General features: G+C 51.0%; 9 protein-coding genes and 1 non-coding gene across 10 annotated transcripts; 4 read left to right on the top strand and 6 right to left on the bottom strand.

Annotated features, from left to right (window-relative positions):
• Positions 1 to 37: 37 nt before the first annotated feature.
• Positions 38 to 123, bottom strand: J4E82_005650. Its single transcript has one exon. It is a non-coding gene; the product is annotated as a tRNA-Val (tRNA).
• A 1,719-nt stretch (positions 124 to 1,842) lies between these two features.
• Positions 1,843 to 2,936, top strand: J4E82_005649 (uncharacterized protein; the record flags this gene model as incomplete). The annotated part of the gene is made up of 3 exons (XM_051731911.1): positions 1,843 to 1,884; positions 1,946 to 2,561; positions 2,608 to 2,936. The coding sequence occupies 3 exons, from the start codon at positions 1,843 to 1,845 to the stop codon at positions 2,934 to 2,936; spliced, it is 987 nt and encodes a 328-aa protein (XP_051588401.1).
• A 1,326-nt stretch (positions 2,937 to 4,262) lies between these two features.
• J4E82_005648 (uncharacterized protein) lies at positions 4,263 to 5,823 on the top strand (the record flags this gene model as incomplete). The annotated part of the gene is made up of 3 exons (XM_051731910.1): positions 4,263 to 4,770; positions 4,819 to 5,287; positions 5,337 to 5,823. The coding sequence occupies 3 exons, from the start codon at positions 4,263 to 4,265 to the stop codon at positions 5,821 to 5,823; spliced, it is 1,464 nt and encodes a 487-aa protein (XP_051588400.1).
• A 101-nt stretch (positions 5,824 to 5,924) lies between these two features.
• On the bottom strand, positions 5,925 to 7,868 carry J4E82_005647 (uncharacterized protein; the record flags this gene model as incomplete). The annotated part of the gene is made up of 5 exons (XM_051731909.1): positions 5,925 to 7,105; positions 7,154 to 7,472; positions 7,527 to 7,554; positions 7,630 to 7,729; positions 7,778 to 7,868. 5 exons carry the CDS (start codon positions 7,866 to 7,868, stop codon positions 5,925 to 5,927), a joined length of 1,719 nt encoding a protein of 572 aa, XP_051588399.1.
• Positions 7,869 to 11,510: 3,642 nt separating this feature from the next.
• J4E82_005646 (uncharacterized protein) lies at positions 11,511 to 13,389 on the top strand (the record flags this gene model as incomplete). Its single annotated transcript, XM_051731908.1, has 2 exons — positions 11,511 to 11,549; positions 11,614 to 13,389. The coding sequence occupies 2 exons, from the start codon at positions 11,511 to 11,513 to the stop codon at positions 13,387 to 13,389; spliced, it is 1,815 nt and encodes a 604-aa protein (XP_051588398.1).
• Positions 13,390 to 14,226: 837 nt separating this feature from the next.
• On the top strand, positions 14,227 to 15,583 carry J4E82_005645 (uncharacterized protein; the record flags this gene model as incomplete). Its single annotated transcript, XM_051731907.1, has 2 exons — positions 14,227 to 15,486; positions 15,545 to 15,583. The coding sequence occupies 2 exons, from the start codon at positions 14,227 to 14,229 to the stop codon at positions 15,581 to 15,583; spliced, it is 1,299 nt and encodes a 432-aa protein (XP_051588397.1).
• A 523-nt stretch (positions 15,584 to 16,106) lies between these two features.
• J4E82_005644 (uncharacterized protein) lies at positions 16,107 to 17,359 on the bottom strand (the record flags this gene model as incomplete). Its single annotated transcript, XM_051731906.1, has 3 exons — positions 16,107 to 16,600; positions 16,656 to 17,210; positions 17,269 to 17,359. The coding sequence occupies 3 exons, from the start codon at positions 17,357 to 17,359 to the stop codon at positions 16,107 to 16,109; spliced, it is 1,140 nt and encodes a 379-aa protein (XP_051588396.1).
• Positions 17,360 to 18,130: 771 nt separating this feature from the next.
• J4E82_005643 (uncharacterized protein) lies at positions 18,131 to 18,935 on the bottom strand (the record flags this gene model as incomplete). Its single annotated transcript, XM_051731905.1, has 3 exons — positions 18,131 to 18,421; positions 18,471 to 18,882; positions 18,931 to 18,935. 3 exons carry the CDS (start codon positions 18,933 to 18,935, stop codon positions 18,131 to 18,133), a joined length of 708 nt encoding a protein of 235 aa, XP_051588395.1.
• A 3,982-nt stretch (positions 18,936 to 22,917) lies between these two features.
• Positions 22,918 to 24,650, bottom strand: J4E82_005642 (uncharacterized protein; the record flags this gene model as incomplete). The annotated part of the gene is made up of 7 exons (XM_051731904.1): positions 22,918 to 23,204; positions 23,302 to 23,353; positions 23,677 to 23,974; positions 24,040 to 24,072; positions 24,130 to 24,251; positions 24,311 to 24,418; positions 24,519 to 24,650. 7 exons carry the CDS (start codon positions 24,648 to 24,650, stop codon positions 22,918 to 22,920), a joined length of 1,032 nt encoding a protein of 343 aa, XP_051588394.1.
• An 879-nt stretch (positions 24,651 to 25,529) lies between these two features.
• J4E82_005641 (uncharacterized protein) lies at positions 25,530 to 26,582 on the bottom strand (the record flags this gene model as incomplete). The annotated part of the gene is made up of 3 exons (XM_051731903.1): positions 25,530 to 25,982; positions 26,034 to 26,102; positions 26,157 to 26,582. The coding sequence occupies 3 exons, from the start codon at positions 26,580 to 26,582 to the stop codon at positions 25,530 to 25,532; spliced, it is 948 nt and encodes a 315-aa protein (XP_051588393.1).
• Between the last annotated feature and the right edge of the window lie 135 nt (positions 26,583 to 26,717).

Raw genomic sequence — 26,717 nt, 5'->3', positions numbered from 1 at the left:
CCAGACCAAACGTCAACTGTATACAGCAAGCAAAAAATACTGTAATCGAGGTTCGAACTCGAGACCCTTCGCGGTTCGCACAGATGTGTGAGGCGAATGTCATAACCGCTAGACCATTACAGCTCCTGCTTCTGATTGGTCAGTAGCGAAACTACCAGGCTTAGACCATGCAGCAGATATCAGATCTTTCCAAAGTGTTGGAAATAATGAGAGCGGAGAGTGTTTGCAGTTGCGAAATTCATAGATTGAGGACGTGGTGGGTGAGCTTTGGTGGAAGCAAGTAGCGACAGCCCATTGTAGCCGAACACTTCCTCACTACATTGATACTTCCAGCCCTCTTATGCGGACCGACTAGTGGGAACGACGAAGAGTACGCACATGTAGTGTCTTGCTTACAACAACGCAGGGTTTCTTTACAGTTGTGTAATCTCCAGCTCGGTTTACACATCAACTTGAATCTATAATTCACGTATGTACGCGCAACGCGATGCTTCTACTCTCTTGGTAAGGCCAGAATCCGCTCCCAACTACTCGCGAGGCTAGAGGCGTCTGTAACAAAACTGGTAAGAGACTAGTGGGGTACTCTGTTTCCACCTATATAAATCGATTTAGCAAGGCTTTTCACCTGCCTGTAGTCGGTACAAACACTCGGTACGTCTGCATTCTCTCACCCCACGGACTATACGAAGACTCTTTAGTCAACCGCTCTTATGAACACAAGCCTCTACCCTCTACCGCAAATTCTCGTAGAGAGGATTATCTCGAATCCACTGCACCTACTGTATTCTCAACTCTATCCTTTACATCTGATCAGTTTGTGGCAGAGTGCCTCCGAGAGACTTCTAGCAACCAACCACCTCGTGCCGTTCCTGTAGCTTAGGCTACGATCGGTGAGATGATCAATACCACTAGCATAGGATCCATCGAACATATCGAAAGAAATGCTAGAGTCCAACTTCATTGCCAGAGTCCTGCCAATTGAAGATGATGGATCGAATGTTGGTTATCACTGCATGTCGTTCACATATGCCGCACACTTAGCGCCAATGACTTCAGCGATCGCTAAGCTCATGAGAGCTGTACCTAACAGGAATCATACCGCGGATTGCCCATTTTCGGGATTGTGTGCGCTTTCTAACTATTGGTGTAGAGACATGTACGAATTAGCGGATGTGCTTCATATCATGCACGCTCATGGTGTGTCACCAAGAGAGCACGTTAGACCACTCAGTGTCTCAATGTGCCATGTGATGACTCTCCTTCTAGTTAGAAGACAATGTCATAGATATGGAAGGAGAATCTTGCATTCGAACACAAAATGCTCGATGCAGGTTGAGACTTTCCTAACCAGGCTTAGCTTTGACTATTCACCCGGGCAGCTGCACTAGGGTCACTTACTAAGGCCTTTCTTTATTTGGTCAGCTATCTTCTTCACCCACGTATGCATGGTGGATTGCATTAAGGTCCAGAGAAGTATCGAAGGAACACGCGGGGTTCGTACGCCCGGGCGGCAATGCAGTCAGATACTAACACATGTTACCACGGGCGTAGAGTAGAACCAATGACCGGCCTTCACTGTGGTCGTCCAAGATTTCAGTGGTGGCTATACTCTATCTGTATTGTATGTAGGCTTTCAGTAGGGCTGTCGTACTGGCGGGATATCCTTGCATTCGTACATCGAATGGATGCCTGAATATGAATTGATCTTGCAAGCGACTCTGATCAAGGATCACTAATCTCATGCTGCATAACGACGTGAGAGGGTATATAAATTTGTGAGCAAAGGCTGGCGTAGTCATTACTCTTCACCTTTTTACAATCAGTATTCAGCTGCACATAGTCATGACCAAATTAATCGCCGTCGTTGGAGTCACTGGAAACCAGGTACGCGCATCTTACGTGAAACAATCGTTCCACAGCTGCATGCGATAATAACACAGAGTAGGGTGGTTCGGTCGCTCGTGTGTTCCAGAATGAGCCCGGATGGAAAGTTCGTGGCATCACTCGGGACCCATCCAAGCCATCCGCTACAAAGTGGTCATCTGACAACGTTGAAATCATAGCGGGCGATCTCGATGACCTGGAGTCACTAAAGAAAGGGTTCGAAGGTGCAAACGTCATTTTCGGCACGACTGACTTTTGGGCTCATCTGAACGCCCCGGCAACGCACCAGGTTGCGGCCGAGCAGAAGCGCACAGCCAATGAGGTAGCGTTCGACCGAGAGGTTCAGCAAATGAAAGCTATCATCGACGCAGCAGCGGCTCATGTTGGCACTTTGGATCGCCTCGTGTTGTCCACGCTGTCTTCAGCGAGAAAATGGAGCAATGGTAGTATCAAATGGAACTATCACTTCGATGCGAAGGCCGAAGCTGAGAACTATCTGAAAGACACGTATCCGGAGCTGTGGGCCAAGACGAGCCTGCTGCACCTGGGCTACTATGCAAGCAACTGGAAGAACTTTAGTGGGAAACCAGAAAAGCAAGAAGACGGTACCTTCGTTGTTAGTCTTCCCATTAGCGGAGACAAGAAGATTCCCATGGTCGATCCGGTTGCAGATACTGGTTAGTTTCGTTTTCCTTCTATACAGCTATGTGCTGACATTACAAGGCAATTTCACGAAGGCACTCGTTGAGTTGTCACCAGGTAAACTCATCAGTGGCGCTGGATCGTATATCTCGTTCGATGAGTGGTGCGACACTTTTGGGAAGGTAAACAACGTGAAATGCGTGTTCAAGAAAATGCCTCGGGATGCAATGGAAGCTGCGATGGGGCCTGTGTACGGGCCTGAAATTGCTGACATGTACGAGTACTTCGACAAGTTTGGTTTTGAAGGAGGCAATCCTGATGTCGTGTTTCCGTGGGATTTGGGCATCGACGTGAAGTACACTTCCATGGAGGAGTACTTGAAGGGTGAGGATTGTAGTTCGGTTTTGTAAGTGATCGAGAGAGAGCATCATCAGACCGCCCTTAAACAACAATGCCATCTTTGTTCCTTGAAGTAGCGGCAAGCTTGTATTGCAAGGTGTTGAAGGCTTGGAAGGCGGACGATTGTGATCGGTGACCGCTATCTTGTGGTGGAGCTCACCCGGAGGGGCTCGTGCATTTAGCGCAGAGCGCCGCATCCCACATTCAATGCTCTTGCTGGCAGCCTTCCCACACCCATTTACACTTTCACCCGCTTGAAACCCAACTCCCAACATCTTGAACTCGTACGGCGATGTCCAATATATCACGTGTTGGATCGGGTTTCGAATCACGCATATCGTCTCCTCGATACGAAGCTCAGGATGTTTGTCTAATCGCTCTCGAAAGAAAAAGTTGTCGAATTTTGTAGAGACATCACGTACTCATCCTAGACATCAAGAACAGTGCGAATGGAGATCAGTGTGGCAACTGTTGCGCACGTGTACGACGGCGTTTCCCGAGACCAGTCCGTTGATGGAACAAATGTCGCACGCATTGCAGGACCGCCTATCGACTGATCCAGCATTAAATAACAAGACAGTTGACCAAATCGAATCGCTGCCCAGGATCACGCCATGACGGCACCTTAGCAAGCCGCACCCGAGTGAAAGGCAGGCCATGGGACTTATTCGCCGTAAGCGGTATCAATCCGTCCGGGGTATTGATAGCGATTGCATTACCGACAGCGGGGGAGTTCTAGAGCCGCCCCCGAGATGCGCCGTATACGATACTTGATCTGGCAGAAAGTCAGTCGATAAACCACTTGACAAGAGTCACGACTACCTTCACGCCCTACGCCAAGATGTTTGGGGTTCTGATACTGTACAAGGCTAGGGTCGATGCGCTCGCGCGGGCGATCTACGGTGAGAGACCCCGCCAAACCCATGATAGTGTTACCCATACAGCGACATCAGCCTAGTAATTGCGGCCCATCTCTCACCCTCTCGAGAAGATATCGTCATTCTACTCGCTTGGGTGCAGTCGTGGCGCGGTAATTACTTTTCCTGGGTAGTCTCGCAGGTCGCTGCGTACATGTATGTAGAAGTCGCCCCGCCCCGCATCTTAATGATAAGGCCGTCATTCTTGGTCCTCGACTGTACTACGTACCAGAATATGCCCCTTTCCTATCTTTCAACATATAGACACCTTGCATTCAGATCGTCGCCATCGTCGTCCATTCAGCATTGATGTCTGATCATCCTTGCCAACACTAATCGCATAGAAGAGAAGGAGTTGGGTTGTTTCGACAGTTGATCAGGACATAATTTGTGATTTAGAAGGATCAAAGACAACTCAACATGGCTATCAACCTTTTACTGCTACTAGGATTAGCCTTCATCCTCAGTTCAGCTTTTCTTTTGTTACAGCGAAGCAAGCGCAACATTCTCCTACAGCGGCTACGCAACGGCGGTCGACGAGTGTCAGGTGCAAAAACTCCTCCGAGGTCTCTATCACCAGGGAAGAAGGCCGTCTCTGCCACCGAGATCGATTACTCTGACACCTTCCCACCATCACGACGCTTCGTTTTGACCGAGACTAAGAACGAGAATAAGGATGAGTCCCAGGGGCCAACCCCGGGATGGCAGAAGAGGGTCTTACCCATGGAAACGTCATATATGGATGCTGACGACTCTGCCTTCCTCCCATGTGGCTTCTCGGTGAAGGAGATAAAAGCTCTCGGCGACTTTCCGGACTACGCTACACTCAGTGGCGTGCCTCTTCCCAACCCTTACCCAGAGTTTGACATAAACAAGGCATTACCCCGCCCATATAGGCCGTTTAGATGGTCTTACCACCAAACAATGTGTATGTTATCTTGACATCCGTCTCTGGCACTGTGCTGATCATCAATAGCCATCACCAAGATGCAAACTGATTGGTGGATTGAACTCCACAACACATATGAGGAGAGCATCAAGCAGCGGCAGGCCTTGTTTGCAGAGCATGGGGAAGCAGTTCTTCAAGCCCTACCAGGCTCAGAGCTCGCCTGCAAAGAACTAATGGAGATGGTGTTGCAGTTCGTATGCACAAGGTATCCGCACTACTTCAGCCTATCATCCGATAAGAGAATATTCCACAACGATATCCTGAAGACAGACACTGATCTCATTACGACCCTACCTCTACACGTTCTTCTTAACAACATCCCTGAAGACTTTGCCCTCATGCTGCGGAACGAGAAAACAGGATTGTACGTATTCCGAGCCGGCGTTATCTGCAGTGCACTGGGCTGGAATGTGGGGTCGAAAATCGGGCTTGAACTCGCAGGTATACACAAGCCTATCCCAGACTATAAGGAAAAGATGCAGTTCTCCATGGACAGGTATGTCTCATCGATGTCATGCTTGCACCTCCTAACCCTAATCTCGTAGATACTTCGCCAAAAAGCCGACAGAAAAGCCCATTCAGCGCGGTTCCTGGGGCCTAGAAATCGATACTCCGCTCTACATGCCACCTGGTGACCCCCACGAAGCTCTGCGCAACCAACAATTACCTCCCTCCGAACTACCCCTTTCGCGTATCCATCTTCGCGTAGACTGGCAAACACTCCGTCGGCTCCCTTTGTCCGGGGCCGTCGTGTTCAATTTCAAAGCGCTCTTTACCCCGATCGAAGAGTTTAGGGAGGAAAAATACGTTCCCGGCTTGCTGCTCAAGGTGTTGAAGGAGGGAAAGAAGGAGTTGATGGAGTACAAGGGGACGTGGCATGTGGAGCATGTTGTTATGCCCAACTTAGAAGAGTGGCATAGGGAGCAGATTGATAAAGGTTTGGTTGAGAAGGACTGGGAGCCGCAGACGTTGGATGAAAGTCCTTGGTTTGAGGGATGGGAAGAAAGGTGGAGAGAGAGACAGGGGTTTTAAGGCGGAATTGGGGCTCTACTGAAAAGTGGAAGAGAGATTGTTTATACATTTTGCATATTCCTTTGATATCACACAAATATATTCACACTAATGAACCACGATCAAGCTCGCAGTCCCAGTCTCTTGGGCAACCTACCCCGATACACCCATGCTGCACCTGCAGCGACTGCACTCAGTGTGCCAAGCACCAACGTAGTATTACTGACCAGTGTCTCCTCATGAACCCTTCCAATCTTCGTCTCTTGCTTCCCGGTACCAAACACAACTTTACTGGCGCTCACTCCTCCAGTACTCTTCTCCACCATCACACCATCATCAGAATGCGCAGCACTACCACCACCAGTCGTTGTTTCGAAATCCTCCCAATCAACCTTTGCAAGCATCTCCTGATACTCAATCACAGTCCCGGACCAATTATTAGTAATCCTTCCCTCCTTATTTTTATACCAACTATTGCATTTTGGATCCGCGAAAGAACTGTTCTTCAGTATCTGCTGAATTCCCTCGTTCCATTCATGCGTTCTGTCTTCCTTGGGCATGATGCCCATCCTCTGGCCCCTGTTTCGGGCATCGAGTACAGCAGAGACGAGCGTGTTGAGGTACCGAGACTGTGCTTCGATCATCAATATGATGGAGTTGTGGCCCAGATTTGTGTTGGGTCCGTAGAAGAGTCCAAAGTTGGGCAAGGAAGGGATCGTCGTCCCGTACAAGGCTGTGGCGCCGGAAGACCAGATTTCTGCTAGAGGTCGTGATTGCGTTCCGGTTACTTTGATGGGGTGCAGGAACTCTACTGTGCGGAAACCTGTTGCAAGGACAATGGTGTCGTGCTCGTGATGCGTGCCGTCTTCGAGCTCGATGCCGGTTTCCGTGATACGACGGATTTTGTTGCTCTCAAGGGTTGTCTTGGGGCTGGCAACGGCGGGGTAATAATCGTCGGATATGATGACGCGCTTGCAACCTGGACTGTAGTCTGGGGTGAGTTTCGACCAGAGGTCGGGCTGGTTGGGGATCTGCGTCTTCATCATCTCTATGCAGCTACTCCGGATGACTTCCGCGAACTCGCTGCTGCTGTCTGTTACGGCATCATAGAAAGACTCGCGAAAGTCCATCATGTTGGCTCGGATGCGCCAGCGAACTGGGGGAAGGTAGCGCAGTACTGCGCGTTTGAAGGCGCTGACGGGCCCATCGAGACGTGGAATGACCCAATTTGGAGTTCGTTGGTAGATTGTCAATGAGGATGTTTGTGGCAAGATCTCGGGAATAATTTGAGCAGCAGTAGCACCTAATTTTGATCAGTTTTGTTTTCCCGAGTGATGAATGTCACACGTACCGTTACCGATGATGCCCACACTTTTGCCCTCAAGGCTGTGGCTCCAATCCCAACGCGCCGAATGCATGATCTTGCCCTTGAAGTCTCCTAACCCTTCAATTTCTGGATATTGTGGCTGGTTCAGCTGGCCAACAGCTGAGACTAAAAAGTCGCATTCGATACTATAAGCAGGATTGAATTCTGCGTCTTTACCACCAGTCACGTTGACGTCGACCTTCCAACGGTTCTTGGAATCGTCCCATGTCGCGGATTCGACTGATGTGTTGAACCGGATGTATTTGTAGAGGTTGTATTTGCGGGCTACGTTGCGAAGATAGTCCTGCAATAGAGTGAGACAAAGCCAAGGAAGGAAAGAAATCGTGGGGACACATACAAGTATTTCCTCTTGGCCAGGGTACTCTCTAGTCCAATCCGGATTCTGTTCGAATGAATAACTATACAACATGCTCCAAACATCGCAACAACAACCTGGATACTTGTTGTCATGCCATGTTCCGCCGACGCTGGAGCTCTTCTCAACAATGATGAAGTTGTGGCATTGGTTGCGCTTAATGAGGTCGATTGCCATGCACATACCTCGGCGAGGTTAGCATTGGACCTCAAGACCTTTGTAGGACTACTTACCAGAGATACCGGCTCCAATGATAACGACTGCAGCGTCAGTGTGGTCTTTATTCCCGACCGGAACTTGCGGCCATGGTTGCGAGCCACCCATTATGATCGATGTAGCTATCTCTAATGGTGTCCGCAGAAAGGAAGTGGACGATCACGGAGGCACGTTTGAAGATGTAGTTTTCGGGAGGAAGCAAGAAGATGGGCGAAGACGCAAAGCGAAGGCTATCCACATGATCGGGTTCGAAGCGGATTTTGCAGATGAGCAAGCAGCACGGTGTAACACTACTGGTCGCTCAGCGAATGATCGTGTCGAGACGTATCCGGTCCGAAGTAGCTTGTGGTCCCTTCCCCTCACCACATACCCGAGCGTTGGTTCCCGAGGTTGTCACAGAATTGCCATCATTGACATACAGCTGCTACACTATCATCGACATGCAGCATTGGGAAAGATTGATAAAACTTTACAAACATACGCACCATACAAGGACTTCTGCAACTAGCGGACGAAGCATGACAGATATGATGCATGTACGGGAATGAGCATGGTGGTCGACCAGGGCGGCGCCTCCTCATAATGTGGAGAAAGCGCTAGTCGGCAGCTTTAGCCCCATTGGGTGTGTCACGACGCCACCATCGAGTCGACAGGACCGACTCATTTGATTGACCTAGGAGATGAGTAATGGTAGTGCAGCCTGGGCGAGTGAATCTAGCTATGGTTTTCATTTGCTTTGTATGACTAACATGCTTCGAGGACATCGTTTGTGATAACACTTGCCTAAACAAGTAGTGTCGTTTATAAGACGGTAGTTGAGGTCATTGGATTTGGCCATCGCTTACTTTGCAGGATCCCGATGTTAGTGCTTACCTTCCGTCTTGATATATGCCCAGACTTCCTCTCTTGCGTATTCTCCTCTTCTCACCTAGTCGGCTACATGACTGCCATGAATGTGATTCTGTTCTTTCTAGGGGTCGTGTTGATTTGCTGTGTCTCTGTCATCTGCCGCAGTCTCGGACTCGAACCGGTGGGTCTGTATCACTCCCCATCGTACTTTCTTTGCTCGCTTCTCTCCTCCATCTTGCCATTTGTGAGTACTGGCAGGATAGCCTGACAATTCGGACACGGCTCTTATCCGGCCCCATGCCTCGCTCTTTTGTGCTCTCGATATATTCAGATTTGGACTTTTCGGGTCAGTCGTGAAAGGGTAGACATGCTCATCATGATGACCATCCCGTCTCTTGTTATGGGGTTGGAAATATGACTGGGTGGGTATCGTCTGCGATCTCTTATGAACTTGATAGCCTGAGTTTGACTCTCTGTCGCTTTTGAGGCCGTTGTGATGCGCTGCTTTGCTTTGATGTTTTGGTGGATCGAAAGGCTGTCGATCGTGACGAGTGCTCCATGTCGACCGTTCACTTTGTCTGACTTTCTCACGATACTGAACATGTCGCGGGTTATCTCGGAGTAGGTAGTTCAGTGCAAGGTATAAAAGAACGGCATACTCCCAGACAGTAGTTGCCGTGCTAGTTGAGTTTCGTGGGAGCTTTTGATCTGACGGTCGTGGCGTCTGTACTCTTGGGTTCTTCATCTCCAAAGGGGTGTATAGCCCATGGAGAGAAGCATACCGGCACGATACATTGTCGGTTCATTGGAAGTGTATCAGTCCGCGTTGTTGACTCTATAGCCTATGCGCTGCTCTGACTATGTCAGTTCATGTAGAAGCTACAACCATTGCCGACAAACCAACAATCCAAGCTCTTGAACTTCCTGCAATGACTGTACTCATAGGTTAGGTGTTACAAGTTGAGGCATCACGTGAAGCTACTCGTATAGTCATGATGTATGTAACGCATAGTGCTTGATGGAAGCGGCAAGATCCCTTGGATATTGCATGAAAGCTGCGTGGAATAACCATGGTCAGTGTCTCTGTTCCTCCGGTCAGCAGGACTGCTAGGCTGGTATTGCATTGCCGGTCTTCCAAAGTTCTACGGCGTCTCTCTGTTCCGAGCAATATCGATAGCTCTAGATGCGGAAGTAACATCTGCTTTCGATACATGGATTTTGGCACTACTGAGATCATCGCGCAATCTCGCCTAGTCGAAGAACCTACAAAGAAGTCGAGCTGATTCCAACGTGAGTCATATCCTGTACGCGTGATAGAGAGTGAGCGAGGATTGTCGTATGCTTGGACATGTCGCACAAGGCACTGCATGAGCCCTGCTGCTGCTGGATTTCGTGTTCGCGCAGTGCTTATTATGTGTACAGGTGCTGCACTGAAAGTAAGGCCGTTGAATGGTGCCGTTGTAGCGTATTGGCGTTCCGGGTGGTCGGTGCAGTGGCTTACTATGGACTTGTTTCGATCTGGCACCGTGGTTACACAATACCGTCACCGAACGAAAATAACCAGGTGGTGGATCAGCGATCTGCGCGCCTAACGAGTGACATGCCGGGAAATGCTGTGAGAGTTGGAGACCAGATGCGGATAGCTTGGGCGGTGAATATTAGCAGTTTTAGCCGGCACACTTCACCAAGAGGGGACCCGCAACTCAACCAGATAACTGACCACATGCGGTTGAAAGCTTGGTCGACTGTGCTGATAACGAAACACTGAGACGCAAAACGAATGCTTGGATGACGCATACTATGACGATGAGGGAAGCTCGGTCAGCAGCGATGGAGCGATGAAGCGACCGTTTGTCGGCCTGTCCACGAGAGCCAGTGCGCTACGGCAGCACACAATAACCCGTCGGGTTATTCCCAGGATGTTGTCGCGGAAGGTTCCCTGCCAGGGTCGAGGAAGTTTCTTCTCGCCGATGCAAAGCTTCGCCCCTGCCTTAAGGGTGCAATAACAGTGCTAGTATTGCAGCGGTGAAGGCAGCGGTAGGAGGACAGCAGCGGATGATGGAATGGGAGGGGATGTCTTAGTGTGAAACAGGCCAACAGTCGTTCGCTGGGTCGCAAAAAGGAGCGACTTCGTGTTTGATGGAGTGCGTTCGTGTGTATGGACATCTGGAATGCGGTCTCTGGATCGAGGTCATGTCCGCGGCCCTTGTAGACTCTCATTCGTGGGGCCGCAGCGCCGCTTATTTTCGATAGTCTGGTTCTGCTGGGAAGGGGCACACGATCGCTGCCTCCGCCGACGACCAGGGCGGGCTGGCTGCTGCAAGGGTAAACAACACGGGCTGTGGCTGTTGGGCGTCTCGACGAGGCGCGTGCGGGTGGGCGACGATGATTTGATTGACGACGCGCAGATTTGACCGTCGTAGAGGCTTCAGGCGTGCGTCCGGCTGATTGGCTGCCTGCGCATTCTACACGGCATCGAGACTCTCCAGGGCTGGTCGTCGGCTGCATCCTGTCTAATGCTAGCTGCCACTCTGAAACTCCAACACCTCCTGGTCGGGCCGGTGCACACCACCAACGCGCATTATACCTATCGTCCTGTCCCAAACTTGTTCGAGGTTCCTGCCTGCCTTTTGGTCTCCACCGCATTTCGATGCATGCCAACCCAAGGCACGTCACCACCTTTTTGTTCCGCCAAACCGTCAAAAGTTCCCGCATGCATGCAGTAGTCGCGAGTAGCTCCGCCTAGCCATTCCTAGCCGACCATACAACATCCACCGCCGACTTCTCGCGCGCGCGCACCCGTTACGTCGTCGTTGCAACCGCAACACTTGTACCACGCCTCTGCACAAATATTCCATTCCAACATAGTACTTTTGGCCTACATAGCTACCCTAATCAACCATGAAGCAGCGCAAGTTTTCTTTCAACCTGGCGCCAGTCGTATGTCCTATCTCTACTTCTTCACCTCCAACTGCATTCCCAGCACTAACTCACCGCTGTACAGAAGATTGCCTCCAAGTCAGATCTTCTCGATAAGCCCACGCCAGAACCAACTCCCTCACAGCCCTCGTCATCACACAAGAGACATACTTCCAAAGACAGTATATGCGATTCGTCGCCCTGGATCAACCGCCGTGTCCTCGATGAACATACCGAACTCGAATTGCGCCTAGCATGTCGGCATATTCTGCAAAACTTCAAGCCATCCGATCATGGCATGGAGAACACAGACCCGAAGCTCGACTTTGGGGGACTTGGTCCCCGACGGAAGGAGAGTAAACCACAGGCTGCTGAGGTTAGTGTCCGTATGCCCACCGGCGCGCCCCCGGAGCTGTCGGCGGCATCGACGTCATTTATGATGCGAAAGCCCAGCACCAAGACCCGGACACGAGCGAAGGCGGACCAGGAGATCAGAAACAGGACATACGGAGACATGCCCGCGCGCGCGAATAGCAGTCGTAAGCGAGCTGACTTTGGATGGCTCGACGAACGGGACGCAGAGAGGGAGGAGAAGTTGAGAACATATGGCAAGACTTCCATGGACGTACCGCGCTCGGCTGTCTTCCGCAACGACTCCGATGAAGATGTCACTCTCCCCGTGGCCGTGACATCAACCTTTGCCAATGCCAAGATGTCGTCTTCAGTGCCCAACTCAGCATCTCTGCCCAACTACAGGAGTATGAACAGGCTATCCCACCATTCTGACAACCCTGCTGCAGTCGCAGACGCACAAGCCGCAGAGTGGATGCGTTCAGAACTCGAGAAGAAGCGACGGGAAGAAGCCTCAGAACCTCGGGGCCGATCCAACACCTCGGTCCGACCACCAAGTCGTGCTGCGAGCATCAAAGAAAGTGTCAGAGAATACGTCTTTCCCGGCTCCCGCAGTCGGGCCCTGAGCCGCGCGCAATCCAAGGATTCCCTTCGTCCCTCAGCCGACGATGACCAAGGTCTCACACGTAGTGACTCGAAATCAGGATGGCGTAGCTGGGGTGTTGCCCGCAAGTTAAGTTCAAGGAGCAACAGCAGACCGGGTACTTCCAAGGGACAATCAGAAGAGGCTCAACCAAGGAAGTCAGAGTCTGGTGGCATCAACTTGACCAAAGAGCTACCACCACTACCCAGCCTAGACACATGGAAGGATTTCCAAGAGCCTGCAGAGGAGAAGGTAGCATCGCCAAAGTCGCCCATGTCTCCTACTGCTGAAACACACATTGCAAGTCTAATGCGTCCACAAGAACAGCACCAAGAGCGTTCTCCCTCTGCTGCGAAGAAACACAGGAAGAGCGGATCTGATACGCAGGCCATGCATGCCAACGATGCCTTCCCTGTGCGGAAGTCGTCCCGTAAGCAGGACACCAAAGCTATCCCCCAGCACGTACGAACACAACCAGGGAGTCCGACAAACGCCGGGCATACAATGACTGGCTGGTCTTCCACTAGCAACCTCGACCAGCGTCTCGAACCGGGCTCCGGCAACCATACTCGCCAAAGGAGTGGAGACAGTGGCTCTGCCTCGAACGGCAACAAGAGTGCCGACGCGTCCACTTTCTCGCGCAAGATGAGCGTAGACACATCATCCGCGCAGAAAACCATTTCGAACGAGCCCAAGACTCCAGGCCGAGAAGAGCAAAAATCGAAATTGAAGAAGATTTTCAGTGGCTGGATGCATAAAAAGGACAAGAAAGAGGACTGGATGCATAAGATGGAGAAGGAGGGTGTCAAAGAAGGCGTTTTGGTGCAAGAAGGCAGCACAAGCGCGTCGCCTGTGGTGCGATACTAAAGTCTCTCTTTCGTCGTTTCCGTGATGGCGTTTTCCATTTTGGGATATTTGTTTATGCCGAATTGGGACATTTCTGTATACATGTAATGACTCTCATACGTAATGTGTAACGACGCAACGTTACTTTTCGTTTTTCTTCCTTCTAGGGCTTCTGGGAAGCTGTGTATTTGACTTCATGGTCATCAAAAGGATGCATCTTTTTCTTCTGGTATTTGGTAGGTTCGGATTGGGGTAATGGGACGGGTTTGGTCTTTCTTCCTGCATAAATTATATGTTAATCGTGCGTCAATGCTCCATGACCCCTAGTTCCATCTCCCTACATGCGCACGTGTTTTGGTGTTGTCGTACTTCCCATCGTACGCTAGCGCACGTGAATGCGCGCCGTGAGAAGTCGCGTCAGGCCGGGTAGCTCTTTCCTCAATTATGATTACGCTTGTCATATATTCGCTAGGCACCCACTTCTATTCTTGTTCATAAAATGTTCATTCACTGTCGACATGGGTCTGTAGCTGAATATGAATGCACAAAGGCAATGACTAACTGCGTCTTAGCTACTATCCTACCTTTACCTAGACATCCCCACCTTTTCCACGTCACCTCGAGCAGCAATATGCGGAAAGTTTGGGTGATAGCTATGGCAACGCTTTACAGTTAGTGATCACTGTGCCCGTCAGTCCACAGCAATTTCGTACCACCACAGATACGAAAACGATTGTACGTGCACAAGATACCCATGAACTTCCTGGCTGTCCTCTGAACCATCAACTTTACGCGGTACAAGAAGTTAGCAGCTGCAGTCCAGTTGTAATCAACGCTCAACAACAACGCCAAGTAGCCATGTGCAACGTCATCCATCTCTACTACAGATGTCAACATACGCTACGCCTACGGAGATCGCGTTGCAAAGGTACGAAACACAAGATGACCCGGACGAGTATAAAAGCTGCGTGCACGGCGGAATCGTTCCTCACTGTATATGCTCGAACTGAATGCAATACCTGTGAGCACGCGAGCTGGGAGAGCGACTGGACATGCAAATTAGAACGAGCAAGAACATTTCTATCTAAGCTGATTGAAAGGCGGATGCTAGGAACGCCTGAGGTTTCTGCTCTGGTTAAGGAGCTCGAAGACCAGTACCATAGGGCTTCATGGGGTGCACGCAACATCTCACACGCTTTTAAGAAGAGTGTGGCGCGGGTGAGCGTTAGCGACTATAGGATAGTGCGCTCGCCGTTGAAACAAGAAGTACAGCCAGAAGATGTCGTTGACTTGAAAGAGAAGGACTGGGCTGAGATGGACGATCATGACTATGATGGCGATTACATTGCGAGCACCGATCCGATCCACCCGGTCAGTACCGATCATTCACACCCACCCGACGATGATGATGATGGGAGTTGGATCTTTAACCATTTTTCGAGCGAAGAACTGGAGGCTTCAAATGATGGGGAGGTTGTGCTTGACTTTGATCAGACTAGATGGAGGTGGGATAATGACAACAGCGAGAACTCGATTCCGATTGTCAAATCTCAAAAAGAGAACCATACGCTGAAGATCGACGAGAAGGATCTCATTGCATGGGGACCTGAAGCGGAGGCGCCTCCCATGTCCGTAGACGTCAGCATGAACGGCTTGAGCATCAGAGAAAAGCTCGAAAAAGAGCAGATTGAACTCATCATCCAAGCATTCTGGACAGTGGTCAACGGTTCTACGATTAACACGGATCATCAACCCCAACAAACCACGGAAGACTTGAGTATACTGCTCTGTGACCTCGATATCACCACAAGAGCATCAAAGTCACCCTCCTCGCCATCCACACCGACTGAATTGCCGTCACAGTGGGTTGACGGTTCGTCGGAGATACCTACACTCACGACAACTCCAGCCTCTCCTCTATCTTCACCCATAAAATCGTCAAGTCTCAACTCAACAAGAACAGCCTGCAATAAGCAGCGCAAGTTGCTCGAACAGCGACTACAAGATGATGCTGACAGAACAAAGTACTACAGTGACTTACTTCTAGTCTCACAACGGGAAGCACGAGCATTCGAAGGACCAGAAGGCAGATTCATTCCTGATCCGCCGATGGTTAGGGTACATGAGGACAGCAAACGGGCGGTTCCAGTAAGAAAACGACAACCAAAGAGTGCAGATGATGGGTATTTGGAGTTTCCAAAATTTCATGTGTTAAGTTCATGAGGCTTTGAGAAGTCATAGAAACAAAGGTATCGAAGTACCCTTTTTTTCATTACTCATGTACCGGCTATGATGTCATGTCATGACCTTCCATTCCCATGTGTCTATTGAATCATCCATGCGCCAAATGCTATGCAGAAATCTCATCGCTGAACTCGACGAATCAGACCCCGTAAAGCTTGGAGAGCAATTCTCAGTGCTTGCAGCATTACTCTCCCTAACCAGCGCACAGCTCTATAAGTCCCCCAGCCTGTCCAGTAGCCAAACCCTACTGCGAAAAGACCCAGTATAAGCGGGCTCATAAAGAACAAGAGGAGATAGGCTGGCCCCATGCTAAGAATTGCTAGAACGAAATGCCACCATCTCTCTACATAAATCATATCAAGATCTTCTGGATCGAATAGCGCATCAGGATGACCACCATCTGCAAGGCATACGATCCGTTGTTTTGCTGGTCTAGAGCGTCATCAGCAACGCAGTCTCGTCATGTGCGAAGAGTATAGATGGATTGACAGGGATCACCACCTGTCGCCACCAGATCCCTCGCCCATAACAGTATTGAAGAAGTTGCCCTCGCCACCACCGTAGTTGCGTCCTGGATTATAGCCACCGTAGTCGGCCATGCCACCGTGCATCATTTTCTTTCCCTGATTCTTGCCATGTTCAACGATAGAGCTCTTTCGGCCAAGGTCCTTGGCTAGGGAAACGGAGCTTGTGATGGATGCTAGTAGGTTGACTAGCTGCACGTCGGAAGCTTCTTGTTGGGACTCGAGTGTGAAAGCGGCAGAGTCTGGTGGGCCCAGGATATTGAGTCGAGCGAGCATGGCGGATACACTGCGAAGGATTGAGTGATCTAGAGGTAGGGGGTGTTGCGCGTCCGGTGTAGGGTCGACCGGCAGTGATGGGTCGGAGAGGTACGACGTTGGAAGGGAGTCGAGGTACGCGCGGAGAAGCATTATTCGCCGACTGAGCATGCGAATAGCATTCATTTTGGCTGTGAGTGAAGAGAGAACTATGCAAATGTCAGTATACCGGCACTAGATCAAGATCGAACTGCTTGGTCCTACCCTCGTCGTCGTCTGGGGTCAAGATGACAGACTCGTCGATAGGAGCGTCGGTCTCCTTCTCTTTTTCCTTCTCCTTTTGCTTCTCCTTTTGCTTTCCCCGTGTGTTTCTCTTGCCGGTACCCTCGTCGGTCTTGGAAGACTCGGACTTTGCGCCCGCTACGTCTGCTGTGCCTTCTACTGCAGTAGCGTTGCCACCTCCGCGGGCAACGAAGTCGACAGATATCATCTCCGCCTCACCGGTCTCGATCGAGTATACTAACTCCCTGAACTTGGTCGACTTTGCCTGTACAGCGCCGTCGATGTCCATAGCTTTGTCATTTGGCTCGCTCGACACATTGACGGAGATGGACTCGTAGACAGTGAGGGGCAGCTTTCCAGCGGCAGTTTCTTTGGAGTATGCGTTCTCGGGGTGGAACAATACGAGCAGCGGAGATTCGGTGTAGATTTCTGATATGCGCGAGTGGATAGGAAGGATGTGGGGTTCTGGGCCGGAGGCGGGACCGAGAGTGAACCAGCCGACGATATCTAATTGGGGTTCTTTGTGTACGTCCTTGACTGAGTATTCGTAAGCCTCATTCAGCCATAAATGCAGAAAATGTAGACTAAAGCTTACAGTCCTCAATACGCTTGCTAAACCACTCGTCATCAAGCACCGTCTCGCCATCCTGGTTCGACTGGAGTTTTGCTTGGAAAGCAACCTCCATGGTGATGTTCTGGCCATCTTGTGCACCTAATATAGCCCCGACCACTGGTCCTGTCTGCTGTCGTAGTGTGTGTCGTGTGACACAGTCTGTTATTGTGAGGAGTACTAGCGGATGGAGTTGTACTGTCGGACTTGCGTCAGAGGCGCGGGTCGTTGAAACGAGTGGGTTCCCTGATGACTCTGCCATGTCTGCTGGAGTATTGTCGTCTCCTTATTTGAGTTTCGCGGTAGTCGAGGAGGTGGGTGAGAGCTTTTGGGGAAGGTGGAACTGCAATTGCGATGATATGGTCTTGGTGGGGAGCTTGCCTAGGCTGCAGCTGCCACAATTCGTGGGGTTGTGCCAAGGCGCTTACCACTCTGCGCTAGCTCAACGCGACTGCAGCGCGACGCGATTCCTAGAAGATTGGCGACTGTTCTGCTTACACGACTTCACTCATCACGAGATTCCACTAACAGACAATTGAAAAAAAAGTGTGTAATTTCCGTCTGGGGATGATCATAGCATTGAAATCTACAGTCTGGGCTGAACTCCAGATCTTTGCATTGATCGCCAACACTAGCTGGTTACTCCAGCACAACCAACTCCAAAGCACACACAACCCAAAAGCGAATGGTATCTCTGTCTTGATCCAGAATCCGAGAGCTGCCTTTAAAACGCCTGACCGGGATCGATGTCTTCCAGTCCATCTTCTAAGTCGTTTCTATCATGTCGTTATACATACCCGAAAAAGCGAATGTACATGTTTTCAGTCATTCGTAGACCGAGAGTTTCCTACATCTCAACAAGAACTTTGAGGACGAGCTTGCCATCCTTGTCGACTGTCTTGCCTGCGAGCTCGAAGGCTTCCTTTGTCGATGCCAATCCATGATACCTGTGAGTGATCATATTGTCGAGACTTGGAAGTACACCAGCAGATAAGATCTTGATGCCGGTTGGGTAGGTGTTGGCGTAACGGAAGATTCCCAGGATGTCGACTTCCTTTAGATGAGATGCCGACATGGGCAGTGTTTGGATTGGCGTGCCCATTCCAACCATGATGAGCTTGCCACCAGGCCTTGTCGCCTGCAGGAGGTTAGATCCACGCTCATATACCGCTTCGAAATATACTTACGTATAACCCAGCCTGCATACAGATCTCCTTTCCAGTGCAGTCAAAGGTAACGTCAGCACCTTCGAAATCGATCTCATTCTGCGAAGCAATCTGCATGACATCCGCAGCCAACTCCTTAGCTACCGCGAACTTTTCGGCAGTCTCGGTCGCATTGTGTGGGGTCACAATGTAACCTTTGTGCGCGAAGCCGTTTGCCAAGGCGTAGTTTATACGTCCATAATCGATGTCTGCGATGACGACGGTTGTGGCGCCAGACACCTTGGCCATCGCAGCTGTAAGAAGACCGACCGTGCCTGCACCAAAAACAATGGCCGTGTCACCCTGCTCGATTTGGGCTCTTCTTGTTGCATGTATAGCAACAGAAAGAGGCTCTAGAAGCGCAGCCGATTCCATGGACACATGAGCAGGTAGTCTGGATAGAGTTGTCAGCTAAGATTCGGGTTTCGGGTCGATCATGCACGACATACTTGTGGCACCATTTTGCAGGATGGTTGATGCGTTCCTGAAGCGTTCCTTGGAAGTGAGGTACCGATTTGGCGCTACTCCGGAACCTCATCTTCGGGCACAGGTTATAGCGTCCGCGCTGGCATGACCTGCAGTTGTCGCACGGCACACCTACCTCCAGAGCAACGCGGTCGCCAACCTGGTAACCGGTGACACTCTGGCCTATGGCGACCACAATTCCGGCAGACTCGTGGCCCAAGGATAGCGGCTCACAAGCCTGCAGGTCCCCGTTGCAGAACTTGCTGTAGTAGGAACAATCGCTCCCGCATAACCCAGTAGCCTTGATAGCGATCTGGAGTTCATTGGCGGCAGGGTCAGTAATGGTTCGAGTTTCCTGTTTGGATTCGTTAGCTTCAAGTCTAAGGTGTTCGATATACACCAAAACCCCCACGAACAGTGGGTAGACGTGGGATGTGTAACAGAAGAGGAAGGCATACCAGCCGCAAATCCCTTGGCCCGTGTAGGACCGAAGCTACTACAGTCGATGACTTAGAGTAGTGCCTCGCTGGGATTGGATAGATATCTGCGAGAGCTGAGGGAGCCATTACGAGAAAGATTTGAAAGTATGGGGGATGGTGGCAATGAAGCGGGAAAAAGTGAGGGAGAGATAGCTAGCAGAAGAGCACCCCACGGGAACGTGGAGGCTGATATACTTGTTGAGAAGGCCCATTTCGATCAACGGTGGCCTGGGACAAGCTGGGCTTGCCTGAGGTTGGTGCAATCGGCGAGATAATGGTATCGCATGAGAGAGACTCCAAGGTTCCACGTCATTTGCTAGGCGTATCATACTGGCGGGACGAGCATGGATAGGGATGCGCGACCAGAGCTACTTGGTATGGTAGGCTTCGCGTAGTCTTTTCTTTATCCCGTTACTCTGAGTGTATGTATGAGGCTAGATCTTCTTGTGGATACACAACCGGGAAGGCTTGCAATTTGCCCAGCGAACTAGCTGGTAGAAACTCAAGCATTCTTAGTCTCGTTTTGCCGGATCAATACCATGTAGCTCCGGGATGTGCACTCGTAAGATGCGATATAGGAGCAACGGTCATAATGCGGCGTCTGTGGTGGCCACGTCTTGTCTTGTGTAGTGGCCGTCTATCAGAAACCCGGCGCCGTCGTGAAACAGCGATAAGGCAGTCTGCGCGGCTGTGGAGCCCGCTTCCAAAGGTTGTATTGGAATTTGCTGCACCGAACCTGTCGGTTGTAGTGGCCCTGCAGAGTCATGGATCCCTGGATTCGACGCGCGAAACATCAGCCTGATATGCAGGCTGTCCTGTCTCGGCGTTAGCACGTCTTTACCGCTAAACCAAAGCTCAAACCATAAGTCGTCCACAACCCCCGGTGCACCCTCAATCTTGGACCCTCGAGGCCTGCATGCCGACGGGAAAATTCGACCGCTGACTGGCTAGCGTACTTGGGTGATTTTCCAGAAGACTTCCGGAAGTCACTTTTGCAATATAAATTCCCGGATATATTGCCCATGTGCGAACGGCTCACGCTCAACGGCGCGCCTTCAGACTGGACTACTCTGGGGATCATGGTGTCAGTCCCGTAGTGCGGCCCCTTAGCGGGATCCTTCTGGGGCAACGGTGGTGGGTGTGGTAAGAGGCCCGTTGGCTGAATGTCGGTTGGAGGTCGGACATGGGTCGTGGTTTGGCTACCGAGGAGCAGCCCATTGACGAAATTCGTCCTACGCAGAACCAAACTGTCGGGACAGGAAAGTACAAGGGCCTCTTATCGGAGCGACCTCAACGCCAACTGCACGAACGACTGGCCCAAGGCATAGCTAACAGTCAACAGCTGCACCTCCGACCGAGGTGTGGCCACCAAAAGACCATCGAGATTGACATGTGCTATTGTCTGCATGACCATGGCGAAGAAACACCGGTAGCGTGCTGCAATGCCGTCTCAGATCTACGACCTCGACCGAAGAATGAGGTCGAGCACTTGTCATGAAGGATTGGCAGGAGCAACGGTGATCGCGGGTACATGGCAGACCCAGCAATTGACAAGGGTGCGGCCACGAGCAAGATGAGATGTCGTTGGTAAGCCGTCCCACAAAATGGCCTCGGGAGTGTACGTATCTCTCCGACCGACCGACCTGGTCTATTACTCGACAACAACCATCTGGCACGCAGCCGAGCACAATGCTGCAGCGGGACGGCAAAAGAGACGTTGTGGACCAGTCGTCCTTTGTCCATCAACGTTGCATGGCAGAGCACCATGGTGGATCAGACCGTGACCCAGCGATGTTGAGATTAACTTCTTTGCGGGCCCGCATTCGCTACGACTGGACTAACGAACATACCTAATGTGCCTGTCCAGCCAGTCCGCTTCTTGCTCCGGCGCAACAAGCTACGAGATGTAATCGAATAACAGACTTACCGATAAGCAAGTCCTCATTTACATTACACATGCCGCTTCTCTCGACGGACTACCTAGCTATATTCAGCGCTATTATAGACTCCGTCAATGAACGTACAAGAACGCCGGGATCATGCATCATCAAGCGACCGACTCCACGACCCTCACGCATGGGCCTCTAGAAGCGGTAAGCGGTGAGGAGGGTTTATCATACCCAGTTTGAATGCACTCCGCACCGTTTACCAACTTGCGCACGTTTTCGCGATTTACGTTGAATATATCTCAGGCGCTTGCATCTTGGTGATGCAGCGGTGAGGGATTTCACATTAGTCGCTTCCCGAAAGCTGGTCAGCGCCACACGGCATATCCAACCACCACCATCCTGGACATTTTGAGTACGTACTCCTTAGCAGAGGCGGTCTGCCGGATGTAAAGGCACCGCATCCCCTATCGTAGTATCCCGACCAGAAGAAGCTGCAGAGTCTTCGGAGGCACCTCTCCGCATCAGCTTTCTTCCGCAAAAGCGTGGCATCTCGCTACCTACTCACAACCACGAAGCCGCCACAGGGCTTAATGCTGCTACCTTACTGGCTGTATTTGACAGCGGGGTACCAGTGCCTTGGAATCGCGCACGGACAGAGGGACCTGCATCCGACATATCTCCAGATTGTTTTTACCAGAAAAGCTGGAAGTATCGTCACAATCTTGTCGACCTGGTCTTCGCATGGAAGAATATCAAGGAGCGCTAATCCGTCTGCTATGGTTAAGACGGGACAAGATCCAGAACACACAACCCGGTGCCAAATTCCAAGACGGCGCATCTGCTACTTTTGCCGGTACTTTTGTGGTTAGAACCTCCGGAAATACCGAGATACCACCTGCATCACACGCTTCACTTTCGAGCCAAAGGTACCTGACGTCTGCTCTCGACCGTAAGCGAAGCAAAAAATACTGTGGAAGGAAGCGCCCAAATGAAAACTCCAGCAGGTGGTGTGCTGATGGGCCCACAGGTATGAGGCCGGTGATGCAGATCTAGTATCCACACACCATCCCTCCTCGAATCCTCAGAATCGATGATGAGTGTCGGCACAAGGTCATGTTTCAACAAAGTAACGTTATCGGTGCGCTGACGCATACATGCGTTTGCCGTCGTCGAAGTGCCGTTTCTGGCAGCCGTCGAGCGAACCGCTATCTTGGTTACAGTAGTAAGCACTTAGCAATTCATCGGTGCAAAGGATCTCGCTAGCGCAAGACATTACCGATATCGCTATGTAGACAAGGGGTTGCGAAGCACATATCAGGCCATTACGGATAGAGCCGCAATCTCCATGCTTTCCTGGCCTGACCCCGGTAGGTACAAAGCGATCTGCCGTCCTCGATCAACGGGCATGAAAGAGTAATCAGGTATACGTATACGAAAGCGATCGAACGTAGACACATCGCCCGCTAGACAACATGCTGTAATTTTAGTTGCTCGCGGCGCAGACGTACGCACCCACACTACATACACTACGTTTGACTCGACCGTTAAGGGACCGCTCATCCCATCGCACATTTCCGCTTCATCCTGAACTCAATCCTACAAAGCACTCTCTCGCTTCTTCTTCGCCACTAACCCCTGCCCCTCAAACCATTGGCGGATAATCGTATTGCACTCCTCAGGCTTCTGCGTCAACGCCCAGTGGGCCGCCTTTACCTCTCCTCGCGTCAGCTTAGGGATAAAGTTTTCCATGCTCTTTGACATTTCTGGTTTGAGGACACCATCGTGCGTGGCTTGAATGAAGAGGACGGGTTGGGTGATTTGCTTGCGGGAGAGGAGGACTTGGTCTTCTTCCCAGTTTGTGCGGCGTTGACGGTACCAGTTCACTGGGTTAGAGAGTTAGTGGATAGAACAACGGTTATATGTGTATACACGCTATTATGCGGATGAATAGTGGGTAAGTAAGGGAGAAGGAGTGCTCACAAGTGGGGTGTATGCCGTGGTTCAAGTACTGCTTGACGTAGTAGTCTAGGTACTGATTCGCTGTTAGCACACCATCGCTTGCTGAGAATAGGTCTCAAGCTGTCTTTCTGAAACAGCGCAATGCAATCATGCGACCTCAACGCGGCCTACACACGAGATGGTGTGTTCATGTCGAGGCAAGCCGATCATCTGGAACGCTTTCCCGTCTTTCCTGCACGACACAACGGAGGTGGTAATGCACATGTCCAGCAATCCGACCATCTCATGGTGCACTTTTGAAATGCGGTATCGTAGTCGCTTATCATATAACCCCACTCTTTTCTTTTCTCGATCCCGCACTCGACACGCGTTGCAACATGAAAGATCATCACGTACCTTTCCATTCAAAACCTTGCTTTCCCCAATTGAGGGCAGATTTTCTCCCAGCACGCCCTTCTCAGGATCAAAGGCGATCTCACCTTTCGGCCCCTTTGCACCATACATACCCTTCAAAAACTGCCTGATCGACTGCTCATCTTTGACAATCTTTTCCACCTCACCTGAAGCGAGGTGAATTTGGTAAGCAAATTGGGGCAAGGGACCATTGGCGAGATCTTCAGTGGACATGTACTTGTCATGAGGAGCAGTATATGGTGTACAGACCGAGAAGACATGTGAGACAAGGTCGGGGTACCTATGAAAGGGGTGAGTCGCTGCTGTGTATGGGTAATCACGGCCATTAAGACTCTAGAAACATACCACTGAGCTGCTCGCCAGACGACAAAACCTCCCCTAGGTAAAGTGTTAGTCGACGAGCCTTTTGTTTGAATCACGCAAGCGATGGCTTACCAGTCGTGGCCACCGAGAATGATCTTCGGCGCGTTGACCTCTTTCGCCAACGCAGCAATGTCATCTGATGCTCTCTTGAGTCCATAGAGCTTGATCGAGTTTGGCGGGACTTTCGGAGCGTCCTAAAAATCCCCACGTCAAGCATTCTTCTGGGGTAGCATGATTTCTGGGCCTTTCTTACTGTCTCGCCATATCCCATCATGTCCGGCGCAACGACCCGCATTCCCATATCGACTAAGAGTGGGATTTGATACCTCCATCCTATTGATAGGTCGGGCCAACCATGGATCTACCAAGGCAGTCAGTATCTCTAGATGTCCAATGCTCGCTAATATAACAAGATCCGGAATATGCCGCCAAAGCATGACAGGGTACCCAACAAGACTTACCAAAAACACGGTGTGCTGGTAGTCGCCAGAACGAGGTACTGCATAGAGGTAATGATATTTCTGCCCGTTGAGTGTCGCATATCTGTGCTCGACACGAGGGTCTGACACGGGGTCAATTGGTTGGACGGACATGACGTGACGTGTATGAAACTCAGGGTAAAAGAAGAATATATTGCGGCGAGAGTGTGGGAGAAGCTTGGGGTGTATAACAGTAGTAGTAAGGTCACTCTTGTGTGATGATGGCGGTGAGCAAGCGAGTCGGTTTCAGCGATGAAGTTGTAGATTCATGATGGGCTGTTAGATGCGTGCATGCCGAGGTACACTGAAACTGTGGGGTATGTAATCGTTCCGACCCTGACATCACTGTCCTGTTCTTTGTTGCTTGCTCAGCACGTCACTTTCGCATTTGATGCGCAATGTCAAGCATCCTGTAGAGCGTTGGAGATGGTGTTGGCTATAGTGTTACTATTATGATCGGAAGTGGGCGATAGTGGTGTAGTGCCCCACTCACCGTGGGGTCCAACTATACGATCCCGAGTTCTAGGTAGATACGTGCATCAGATAACCAGAGTGAGGCGAGCACAGCCGTAACCGAGTGTTGTACGTTGTTGTTTTCCAGCGTCCGTGCCGGAACGGTAAGCGCAAACGATCGTGCTTGCCTCAAAATTTCGAAAGGATACTGTGCGATCCTCAGCGCATGCGACAACCTACATGCTGCAAATAGACTCGATGAATGATGTATCGTTTGTATTAGGACAGAGCTCGCAGAGCACAGATGGCCGGGCATTGATTAACCTGCGAAGCACGTTTGCTATCGTTACTAGGGCTTTCATGATACTACGGTCGGATATTCAAGAATGAAGGACCAGACTTTGCGAGTTGAGGCGATCGGATGGCAAAGAGGCGACCGGTCCAAGGGCAGCATTGTAAAGGGTATCAATGAAGGCCTGCCAACAGCGATCTATCGGTCCGGCCACGGGCATAGGCAGAAGCAAAGGATCCCTGGCGATCTCAATAGATGACAGTATCCTCGGCGGCTTCTTCGACGACATCCTCTCCGTTCTCATCGTCGTCTTCCTTGATGGTTGGGTCAGCGACAGTTCCATGAGTTGCAACACTGCTGGTCTGCATATCCTCAGTGGCGCGCTCGGCTTTCCCATCGGCATCAGCGGTATCGAAATGATGATCTTTCATGTCCAGGTCCTTGGGGGAAGTGGCGCTACCATTAGTCCCGCCATTGGCTGTGGTTGTTTCTTGAGGTGCATCTGCATGATGGTTCTTACCAGTTTCTGAACCCTCTGCATCACCAATCCTTCCGTCGGAAGTATCCCGTCTCCGCAGATTATCCGGCTGCTGTCGTGCCTCGAACTCCTCTACCTCGCGTTTGATGGTCTCTTTGGCTTCGGTTATTTGGTCGCGTATACGGTCTTCTTCGTCGGGACTAGTCTCCCAGGGTTTGTAAAACTTTGGGCAAAGTCAGCTGTGACGGATGCGAGTTGATAGCAGAACACGTACGAGGTGTGGCTCGGCCTTGGTCTGGAGGAAGTGCGCCATGGCGAGTAGATTTTCATGACGGATGCGCATCTGTGGATAGTTAGCGCTCAGCCAAACCCCCGTACGCAGATTGGCAAGCCGTACCGATTGCTTCTCGAAGTGCTTCTGCTCCTTCCATCGTTGCTCTTTGCGCCTGGCTGTTCGCTCTGCCTTCCTCTGTTCGCTCTCTTGGTCGTCCTGTTTGCGCTGAGCTAGTTGACGCTTCTCGATCTCGGCACGACGTTTCTGCGCTGTAGTAGTAGTGTTCTGTGAGAGTGCACCCAAAGCGGCGCCAAACAATCTGCGCTCTCGTCCCCTCTCGCGTCGCACTGGAGCGGGCTTGGGGTCCTTGGAGTCCTTGGTAATAGAGTCACGTCTGTCTCCAGTTGTAGTATCATCGTCGAGTCGTGGTCGCTTTGCGGTGTCTTCTGATAGTGATTCCTGGCGTCTTTTGTGGCCGTTCACAGGGGGCGAGGCTGGCTGTAGTGGGTCATCCGGAAGGACTACAGCTGATGCAATGGGCCCGTCCATGGCAGTACCGCGTGCAGCCTATGATTGTTTTTGGTTCTTTCTACGGTGCTTTTGGCAGAAACGAGAAATCACGTGTGGTTGTTTGCTGGCGTTGTTTGTAATGCAAGGAAACTTGGTGACGCGATGGAAGCTTCG

The sequence above is a fragment of the Alternaria postmessia genome, assembly GCF_024291825.1.
Source record: "Alternaria postmessia strain BMP 2775 chromosome Unknown scaffold_30, whole genome shotgun sequence".
In the NCBI taxonomy this organism is placed as follows: domain Eukaryota; kingdom Fungi; phylum Ascomycota; class Dothideomycetes; order Pleosporales; family Pleosporaceae; genus Alternaria; species Alternaria postmessia.
Note: the sequence above shows the minus strand (reverse complement) of the source record. Positions and strands in the feature narration are given on the sequence as shown.